At 56.4% G+C, this 10,932-nt stretch overlaps 1 protein-coding gene across 1 annotated transcript; it reads right to left on the bottom strand.

Moving 5' to 3' along the window:
- Positions 1-911: 911 nt before the first annotated feature.
- RNF187 (ring finger protein 187) lies at positions 912-8,721 on the bottom strand. The gene is given in 5 exon segments (XM_032242030.1): positions 912-1,951; positions 2,540-2,761; positions 6,463-6,555; positions 7,594-8,340; positions 8,542-8,721. Coding segments are annotated over 5 exon segments (1,245 nt in total). The 3' UTR covers positions 912-1,948.
- Positions 8,722-10,932: the final 2,211 nt, after the last annotated feature.

The following is a 10,932-nucleotide window of genomic DNA, read 5'->3' as shown; positions in this document are numbered from 1 at the left end:
TGTGTCATCAGGACCTGGCGATGTGGAGTTTGGTGTTGTGGGGGACTCTGTCATCAGGACCTGGTGATGTGGAGTTTGGTGTTGTGGGGGACTCTGTCATCACGATTTGGTGATGTGGAGTTTGGTGTTGTGGGGGACTGCGTCATCAGGTCCTGGCGATGTGGAGTTTGGTGTTGTGGGGGACTGCGTCATCAGGTCCTGGCGATGTGGAGGTTGGTGTTGTGGGGGACAGTGTCATCAGGTCCTGGTGATGTGCAGTTTGGTGTTGTGGGGGACTCTGTCATGAGGGCCTGGCTGGGTGAGCATTGCAGGTGTACAGCGCAGGGTATAACGGGGCACCGGGGACAACAGCGGACTGCAGTGGGCAGAGATGCTGAGAATGACCAACTGGAGGTCTCGGGGTCGGGAGGTTGTTGGTGTGCTGAGGGAGATTCTCTGCTTGGCCAAACTCTGGCCAGGCTCTGGAACCTTCTCCCAGGGCCCTCTCTGTGCACTTTCTTATGAAATCCAGTTTTAGCAAGAACCCTAATTTGGTTTAACTAATGACCACGCTCAGTGGTATCTGACTGGGTTCCTCTCAGATCGTCTGCAGCCGACAGCTGATCACCCTGCCCACCTGCAGCAAGGATCCTGTGAGGTGGGTTTGGCCGGAGCACTCTCACCCTAGTCATTCCCACCCACCGACCCCACACTGCTCCTCAGCGTCTCCACCCACCCTGTCCTGCTGTGTGGGGGTTGAGCCCCACCTCTCCCAAGGCCCCAAGGCAGGGGCCCCACACCCACCTCAATGGTCCCCATGAAGTCCTCCTCACCATGCTTTAACAAGTGTCAGGAGGAATCTTCCTTTAACACCGGAGGGTGACCAGAGCAGGGGGAAGAGGCCAGGTGGACACACGGAAATGAAGCAAACAGGCTGAAGCAAACCCACTTTATTCAGCACGGAGCCAGCCCAGGCGCTGGGCAGGTCGAACTCACAGATGTCGCACCAAGGCCGGGGATGGGAAGGGCTGAAAGGCTTCCGGAAACGGGCACCACCGCTCACAGGCCCAGCTAGCCCCACATCTCAACATGTCTGTATCTATGTCCCCGACTTTGCAATCCTGTCCCCAGTGCTGAGTTTCTGTCAACTAGACTAATTTATCTACACACAAGGATGCTGCAGGCAACTGAGCTACTGCTACGAGCTTTGCAAAATTCAACGACTAAAGGAAATGAGAGACAGCCAGAGATAACAGCAAGATGAGACACCACTGCAGGGCCTGGAGATGCTAAATGGGGTCAGCCACCTGCCAGCCCCCTCACCCAGGGAAAAGAGGTCCCTTCTGTGAAGGCAGGTGGAGCACAGGGAGGGCTCCCAGGAGCCAGAGCGGGGAGGGGACCCGGGAGGGGGAGGGGGATGAGGCTGGGCGGGGCCCACACCCACCCCAAGAGGAGGGCCCCCTCCTCAGGAGGCATCAAGGTGCCATCCAGCCTTCTTTCTCTTCCCTGCAACCTGAGTTCCAGCCTTCTCAGGGCCTCATGTGCATTCTCGTTTCTGACCCTCAATGGTGTGCCTCACGTACCTGCCAAGGATCTGGGGCCCCACGTGGAAGGTGCAGGGTCTGGGTCCCTGGATGACAAGGTGAGGGGTCGATGGGTGATCGAGGAAGGGCATGGCCCGGGGCTGCCGGGACTCAGGGAGGATGGGCTGCGGCCAGGACTTCAGGAGGGGCTGGGCACAGGTGGGAAGGGTCCCCAGGTCCAGCCTCTACCGGGAGGCGTTTGCAGCCCCCAAAACACTCACGCCTTGGGGTGAAGGATAAATGGACATTGTTGAAACACGCAGCTACACAGATGGACCCAAGGCTGGGTGCCCACCACACTTCCCCGGCAGCCACGCGCTGACACTTCCCACAGAGACAAGGATCCATCCACCTGCCTCCAGCTCCGGAATGGCGGGCTGGTGCCATCACTGCATGGGAGGGGAGGGGGCAAGACAGACAGACAAAAAGACAAAGAGACACACAGAGGCAAAGTGGGGGGGAGAGGGAGAAAGGGGCGAGGCGGGGAGAGAGAGAGCGTTTACACGAGGGAGCTCAAGGTACTGTTCTGCACACAACAAACCCAGGGCCTGACCCACACTTCGTCACCTCAGGGACAAAGCCTTGGCACCTATGGCTGACACAGGCAACTGAACCATTCGGAGCCGTCTGGGTGTCTGTGGGGTCTGGGGTTCGGGCCGGGCCCTGGGCAGAGGCTGAAGAAAAGCCCTGAAGCTAGGCTTCTTGGCCACTTCTGCCTTCAGGACCCCAGGGCGAGGCAGGAGCCTTCTGTGCTCTGGCACTCAGGGTCAGGGACACCTCCCACCCTCCTCAGCTTAACCCCCTTCCCATCACTTTCCTTGACCACCTACCCATCCTGTAAGGCTAGGCAGTGGGAGGTTGGCTGGGCTTCGAAGCCTTGACCTCGGGAAGTGGCCCCCAGCGCCTCGTTGCTGCCTGTGTCCACCCTGGCCTCCCGGGGGCAGACCCGGCGGGGCAGACCCGGTGGGCTCCCACACCTGCAGCAGCATGCTGAGGCCCAGGTTGCGGTGCTTCTTCTCCAGCTCCGACACCGCCTGCAGCAGTGACCTGAACCGCTCGGTGGGGTCGGCCAGCTCGTCCTCGGGGAGCCCCTCCTCCTTCTCAGCCTCCTGCAGGAAGTACTCCTCCTCCTCCACAAAGAAGGCCCGTAGCTTCTTGTAGTCAGTCAATGCCTTCTTCCTGCGGTCCATCACGTGTCCCTGCAGGCAGGTGGCGGGAAAAGACCTGTCCTGGCCCACCCTCTCCAGGGGAAGGGAACCTGTTTACTGTTCAAGGAGTTAAGAACATGCCGCTCCAAAACATGCTGTCCAGGCATATCAACCGTTAGGGTGGGTGTGGGGGCTCATGCCTGTAATCACAACACTTTGGGAAGCCAAGGCAGGCAGGCCACAAGGTCAGGAGTTTGAGACCAGCCTGACCAACCTCATCTCTACTAAAAATACAAAAACTCTCCGGGCACGGTGGCATGCGCCTGTAATCCCAGCTACTCGGGAGGCTGAAGCAGGAGAGCTGCCTAAACCCGGGAGAGGCAGAGGTTGCAATGAGCCCAGATTGTGCCACTGTACTCCAGCCTGAGCAACAGTGCGAGACTTCATCTCAAAAAAACAAAAAACAAACCATAAGAGGCCAGGCATGGTGCCTCACGCCTGTAATCCCAACACTTTGAGAGACTAGGGTGGGAGGATTGCTTAAGCCCAGGAGTTCGAGACCAGCGTGGTCAACAGTGAAAACCTGTCTCTACTAAAAATCAAAAAACTTAGCCAAGCATGGTGGTACACACCTGTGGTCCCAGCTACTTGGGAGGGTAAAGAAAGAGAATCAAGAATCACTTGAACCCGGGAGGCAGAGGCTGCAGTGAGCTGTGATCGCACCAGTGCACTCCAGCCTGGGCCCACAGAGCAAGACCCCATTTCAAAAAAAAAAATTAAAATGGTACAAGATCACCCTTTCATTCTGCTTCTTAAAAGCAAATGAAATTCCGATGTGAAAGGTGCCCTCCCTATGTCAAATAAAATGACATCATTATCAAGGACAACAGGAGATCAAGGCCGACAGGATTTGGTACAGACCTTGTGAAAGTAACTCTTTTAAGTGTCCCACCTCACGGAGTTGCATTTTCACAAGTGGCTAGTCTTTGTCCAAAAATTTAAAGAATTAAAGCGATTTAATTCTGCCACTTTGAGTCTGCATTTCCTTAAAAGGCAGCCTGTGCCGTATTAAATTCATATGCCTGGCTGGGTGCGGTGGTTCCCGCCTGTAATCCCAGCACTTTGGGAGGCCAAGGCAGGTTGATCACTTGAGGTCAGGAGTTCAAGACCAGCCTGGCCAACATGGTGAAACCCTATCTCCACTAAAAATACAAGATTAGCCAGGTGTGGTGGCACACACCTGAAGTCCCACTTACTCAGGAGACTGAGGCAGGAGAATCACTTGAACCAAGGAGGCAGAGGCTGTGGTGAGCCCACTTCAGCCTGGGCGGCAGAGCAAGACGCCGTCTCAAAAGAACAAAAAAAGATTCCTATGCTTTTCTTCCGTTAATCTATCTTCCTTTTTTTTTGAGACAGGGCTTCGCTCTGTCACCTTGGCTGGAATGCAGTGGTGCCACCATAGCTCACTGCAGCCTCAATCTCTTGAGCTTATGCGATCCTCCCACCTCAGCCTCGCAAGTATCTGGGACCACAGATGTGAAATACCACATCTAATTTTTTGAGTTTTGTTTTTTAATTAAAGGGTCTTTTGGGCTGGAGTCTTTTGCTGCTGAGAGAGAACACAAATGACACAGTGAGATGGGGGTCTCACTATGTTGCCCAGTCTGGTCTCCAACTCCTGGCCTCAAGGGATCCTCCTACCTCAGCGTCCCAAGTTGCTGGAATTACAGGCATGCAGCACTGCACCTGACCCCGTCAGCTTATCTTATGTATTAGTTCTCCGGCCCAGCCTGGCCCCTAAAAGGGGAGAAGTAGAGTTCTTTCTCCCCTACACTGCACAGCGCTCGGCTGCACGTGAAGACTGTCCCTCTCCCATCTCCCATGGCCAAGGGGACAGTAAATCCCTGAGTGGCCCTGCTAGGTCTCAAGCCTATCAGGCATGTGACTGTCTGGGCTGGACACACATCCATGTTGCCAGTGAGACTGTCCCTGCTGTGCCCACACCGGAACACCAACGGCTGAAAACCATCCCATCAACCTTCAACCAAGTGTTCACACTTGCCACTCTTCAGCTGGTTTTCAGCTAACCCCTAACCAGGATGCTCCTCTGACTTTACTCAGATCCATGGATGGCTTCCACCTGCCCCCGGGCCACAGAGGGCAGGTGATAGCCATAGTCATGAGAGGCCAAGGCTTTTGCTGCTGAGAGAAAATGCACATGACAGCTGGTGTCTGCTGGTTGGCTCATGCCACAGGCTGCAAACTCCTTCCTTTGGATTTAGGCAGCTTCTCTCATCCTAGCATCTAAGCCACCAGCCCCCAAAACAGGACAGATTAAAAGCTCCAATCTGCTAAAATCTGTGGGCAAAGCAGGTCCCTAGGGGGTAACACAGGGTTACTGAAAACTTGGAAGTCCCCACAGCCTTCCAGCCTCACTTGCCCCGGGCAGTGTGGACTGCTCACAAGGCAGGGAGAAGTTTAGAGCAGCCCCCCCAAGTGCAGGGTGGAGTGCCAGGGGTCCGAATGGCATCAGGGACCCCTGCATCACCTGTCACTGACTGAGGGAGGCCTGCACTCAGGCCTGTGGAGAGCAGGCAAGGGCTGGGCTGCACCCGGAGCGCAGAGCACCCACCTCAGTCTCAAGCTGGCTAAGAACTTGGGCCTCAGCCTTGAGGTGCAGGCAATTACCCAAGAGCTGCTGCAGCTTGGAAAAGTGCTCTTTCCAGTTAAAAGGAGGCAGGAATTTATGAAACCCAGTGAAAATGGAAAACAGACTTTACTACACATGAGGAAAAAGTCACCAAAGAAAGTTTAAATGACTGAAAAGCTTTACTGGCGAGTAACCTAAAAGAACTCTAGTGGGATGTCCCCTTGGGATAAGCAGCGCTGCTGTGGTCTGAATGACGGTGTCCTCCCCAAATCCCCATGCTGAAATCCTCATCCCTAAGGCGACGGTGTTAGCAGGCAGCACCTGGGAGGTGAGGTCTTGAGGGTGGAGCTGTCAAGAATGGAATCGGTGTCCTTATACCAAGGACCCCAGAGGGACCCTCACCCCTCCCACCGTGTAAGGACACCGTGAGAAGGCACCATCTATGAACCAGGAAGCGCCCTTACCAGACACGGAATCTGCTGGTTCCTTGATCTTGGACTTACAGCCTCCAAAAACTAATGAGCTACTCTCAGATCAGAACAAGATGACTACAGAAAGTTACAGATGTGTTTTAAAAGAAAAATAAACACAAAAATTTAGAACTTTGGGAGGCTAAGGCAGGAGAATCACTTAAGGCCAGGAATTTGAGACCAGCCTGGGCAATATGGCAAGACCGTCATCTCTAGAAAAGCATTTTAAAATTAGCCGGGTGTGGTGGCACATGCCTGCGGTCCCAGAGGCTGAGGAGGGAGGATGGCCCCAGGCCAGTTCAAGCTGGCATCACGCCACTGCACTTCAGCCGGGGTGACGAAATGAGACTCTGTCTCTTGAAAACAACAAAAAAAATTAGCCTGATGCTGCTATGACCTATAGGTAAAATGTGAGGAGAAAGAGGCTTCCACTGGTTCTGGCCAGGTCTATTTGAGAAATACAGACACATCCTAGAAAAATACCCTGAAGCTCACTAAAGCCCAGAGACCCCCCTCCAACCAACCAGCGGAGCAATTCAGTGGCCCGGCCTCTTTGGCCTGCCAGGTGGACCCTTTGTCTAGAGCCCGAGTCCGAGGGCCCCTCACTCGAGGCTGCTCCAGACCCCACTTGCCTTCCACACCGCGGCGGCCGACTCCGCCTGGCCGTGCAGGTCCCGCGCGTCGTTCAAGTCCTTCCTCATGATTTCCACAGACCCCTTGTTCTCCTGGAAAGAGAGGAGGTCACCAGGGGTGGGCAGGTCTGGGTCCCCCACCCCGACCCAGTCCTGAGGGACATTACCCCAGCTGACTGTACACAGTCTGATCATCCCAGAGATAACCTCGAAGCTCTGCTGCCTAGGGCAGGACGGGCAGTCACAAGGTTTCCTGGGCTTCATACCCACTCAGAAAGAACTGGGTGCCGGGGCTAAGTGGGCTCTGCCTAGGCGGGTTTAGGAGTTCTGTGTCTGCAAGCGGCCCTGTTCAGTGTGAGCTCGGTCTGTACCAAAGGCCTGCGCCCTGCTCTGCCTGAGCCGGACGGAGGTGGTTCTGCCGGGTGACAGGAGCCCCCGCTGCAGGAGGAGCGCCTAGGGCACAGACTGGCTGGCCTGCCTTCCCCTGTATCCGAAAGCAGGACCCCAGGCTGGCTGCTCTTTTCTACTCTGTATGCCACACCAACCCGCCGTGGGCAAGGCTCCAGACTCCCGGACTCGCTGCTGCCAGGCCCTCAGAGCGGGTTTCTGAAGGATGGGTGAGGGGAGGGGGTGGGCGGCAGGGGAGGGCTGGGAGGCCCGAGAGCGAACGCGAAGGCGGGCCAGGCCTGTGGACACACTGGAATACAGGGGGCCAGAGTAGTGATGTCTCCCCCGAGGGAACACTGAGCGGGGAAAGGGTCAATCTGTGGGAGCTAGGGGGTCTACGAAGATGAGGCAGGGCACAGCTGGTGGTGGGGACCACAAAGATAGGCGCCGGGGGGGTCTTCCTATGGGGGAAGGGGTGGGGTGATAAGGAACCGCCCAGCAGGAGACCCCAAGATGGGAGAGGGACCAGACTCCGCAGAGACGCAAGAAACATGGGGAAGCAAGCCGCGGGAGGAAGGGGCCCAACATACGCTGGAGGGGGGATCCGTGGCGGTGAGGGGAGGGGGACAACCCGGGGACAGGGTAGTGGGGGCGGGGAGGGCCCAGGGCTCAGGGGGACCGGGGCGGGGGCGGAGAAGCGCAAGGCACCGTCAGCTGCGGGGCCCGGGACCCCGCCTCGCGCACCTTGCCGCGCAGCGCCTTCCTCCAGCGCGGCTCCCACTCGGGCGGCTCGGGGCCCGCGGCCATGCGGCAGGCGGCGCACAGTGGCCCGGCGTCGGCGCGGCACAGCAGCTGCAGCGCGGCCTCGCTGGCCGGGCCGTCGCGCGCGGGCGCCGCGGCCGCCTCCTCAAGCGCCAGCAGGCGGCGGCTGAGCGGGGGCCGGCCGGGCTCCACGGCGCGCTGCCAGCAGTCGTCAGCGCACTCGGGGCACGGGAAGGGCCCGTCCTCCTCGGCCCAGAAGCGCACCACGCACGCCCGGCAGAAGCGGTGGCCGCAGTCGGCGCGCACCGGCTCCCGGGGCGCGCGCTGGCACAGGGCGCAGGCGGCCTCGGCGGGGCCCGCGGGGAGCGCCAGGGCTGCAGGCGGCGGGACCGGCTAGGGCGCGGAAGCGGCTGCGGCGGGCCGGGGAGCGAGGAGGCCGGCGACGGGACGGAGACCAGCACCGGGACGACGACGCCAACGCCGGGGACGCGCACGGGGCGGGGTCCGGGCCGTGGAGCGCTCCGCCGACGAGGTCCTGGCAGCGGTGTTCTGCAGCCGCAGGTCCTGGCCGCGAAGCGCTCCACGGACAAGATCCTGGCAGCCGTGTGCTGCCGCCGGAGGTCCTGGCCGCGGGGGGCTCCTCTGCCCGGGTCCTGGCGGCGGTGCGCTCCTCCGTCTGGGTTTTGGCAGCTGTGCGCTCCACCGGCAAGGTCCTGGCAGCGGCGCACGTCACCCCGCAAGTCCTGGCAGCTGCGCGAGTCACAGTCCTGCGCGCGGGCCCCCGTCGTCGCCTCCCGAAATCTTACTGGGACTGTCCCGTCCTACATCAGTAACTCCTCTGAAGGAGGGAAACAAAGTTTTATTATTACGTGAAGTTTCCATTTTTAAAAGGTTGTTTTTGTAAGCTGCTAGGATCTGAGCTACGCGTACCTCCGCTGTGGCTCGCCCGCGTGGGCTGGGGACGGGGCGGGCAACGGCCTGCGTGGGCCTCCTCCGCTGCTCTCGTGCGGCGCGGACCCGCCCTGCGTGGACACTCCTGAGTGCGTGGGCCCTTGCGTGCACGCGTCGTGCAGGGACCTTCCCGTGTGGACGTGCCCTGCGTGCACCCATCCTTCAGGGACCTGCCCTTGAACGGGCCCTGCAGACGTGGACGCACGTTGTATACGCCCACCCTGCGTGGGATCTCCCTGCGTGGACCCGTCCCGCGGGGCCTCTTCCCGCGCGGCCTCCCTCTGGCCCCTGGGAAGCTAGCTCTCATTGATTCTGCGATGGTGTGTGGCAGAGGAGCATTTATTAGCTTTTATTTTCTTTTCCTTTTTTTTTTTTTTTTGAGACGGAGTCTGGCTCTGTCGCCCAGGCTGGAGCGCAGTGGCGCGATCTCGGCTCACTGCAACCTCCGCCTCCCAAGTTCAAGCGATTCTCCTGCTTCAGCCTCCGGAGTAGCTGAGATTACAGGCGCGCCACCACGCCCAGCTAATTTTTTTGTATTGTTAGTAGAGACGGGGTTTTACCATCTTGGCTAGGCTGGTATCGATCTCCTGACCTCGTGATCCACCCTCCTCGGCCTCTCAAAGTGCTGGGATTACTGAGCCACTTCACCCGGCTGTTAGCTTTTCTTTAAAAAATAAAAAATAAATTTAAAGGAAAGAAGCCTTTGGGAACGGCAATCTTGCTTTTGTTTGTTTTCAATTATTTTGAAAATAAGCAAACACGGTTTAAAAAAAGATGTCGTTTAAAACTGCAAGTTTTACATTTTTAAAAATTAATCTTCATTCCATACAAGCGCAGGATCTAATGAGGTATTACTTTTTGTCTTTGTGGAGATTTTTAAATTGACGTGGAAAAGCACTAGGTGCCAGTTGGAAATGTGAATAGTAAACTGGGGTTATTTCTGTGTTGGAAAGGTTAGGAGGCTTCCAGCTGAGCCTTGCTGATTTGTTGGGTCAACTAGGAACTTGCTGGAGAGAAAAGTAAAAAATATAAAAATGAGCAAACTTCATAATGAACTAATCTTGTGAATGAGAAAATATCAACTAGCCAGGCACAGTGGCTCACGCCTGTAATCCCGGCACTTTGGGAGGCTGAGGCGGGTGGATCATGAGGTCAGGAGTTCAAGACCAGCCTGGCCAACATGGTGAAACCCTGTCTCTACTAACAATACAAAAATTAGCCGGGCATGGTGGTAGGTGCCTGTAATCCCAGCTACTCAGGAGGCTAAGGCAGAAGAATCGCTTGAACCCAGGAGGCGGAGGTTGCAGTGAGCCGAGATCACACCACTGCACTCCAGCCTGGGTGACAGAGCAAGACTCCATTTCAAAAAAAAATTGAAAATATCAAAAACGATAAAGGCAGATAACCAAATTAGGAACACTTAGCCACAAATATACAAAGAGTTTATAAAATTTGGTAGGGGAAAGCACAATGGAAAATGTACTTTGTCACGGGATTTTTTCAGATCACAGAAAAAACACGCATCCTTCAGGGACCTGCCCTTGAACCAGCCCTCCAGACGTGGACACACGTTGTATACACCGACCCTGCGTGGGATCTCCCTGCGTGGACCAATCCCGCGGGGCCTCTTCCCACGCGGCCTCACACACATGAGAAAAAAATGTACACTCTGCCCAGTTATTAAGGAAGAGGATGGTGGCTCATGCCTGTAATCCCAGCACTTTGGGAGGCCGAGGCAGGCAGATCATCTGAGTTCAGGAGTTCAAGACCAGCCTGGCCAACACAGTGAAACCCTGCCTCTACTAAAAATACAAAAATTAGCCAGTCATGGTGGTACATGCCTGTAATCCCAGCTATTTGGGTGGCTGAGGTAGAATTGCTTGAACCTGGGAGGTGGAGGTTGCAGTGAGCTGAGATTGCACCACTGCACTCCAGCCTGGGTGATAGAGTGAGACTCTGTCTCAAAAATCCTGCTTTTTGGAATCCATGTAGCAGTACCAATTAAGGATTTTCTGACTGGAGTTCTTTTCTTAGAAAACAAACTATAAAAAAAATGGAAAATGAAAATAATAAAAATTGGGTTGTAAAACATTGGGTTGTTTTGTTTTGTTGTTTAGAAAAGTGGCCAGATGAGGTGGCTCGCGCCTGTAACTGCAGCACTTTGGGAGGCTGAGGTGAGTGGATCACTTGAGCCCAGGAGTCCAGCGCCAGCCTGGGTAACATGGCAAGAACCTGTCTATACAGAACAGTTTTAAAATGTAGCTGGGTTAGCTGGGTGTGGTGGCATGCACCTGTTGGGGGGGCTGAGGTGGGAGGATCACCTGAGCCCAGGAGCTTGAGCCTGCAGTGAGCCGTAATCGTGCCACTGTA

This window comes from Sapajus apella, unplaced genomic scaffold, assembly GCF_009761245.1.
Source record: "Sapajus apella isolate SASKATOON/1434 unplaced genomic scaffold, GSC_monkey_1.0 scaffold49, whole genome shotgun sequence".
NCBI lineage: Eukaryota > Metazoa > Chordata > Mammalia > Primates > Cebidae > Sapajus > Sapajus apella.
The sequence above is the reverse complement of the archived record's forward strand: the minus strand, read 5'-3'. Positions and strand labels throughout refer to the sequence as shown.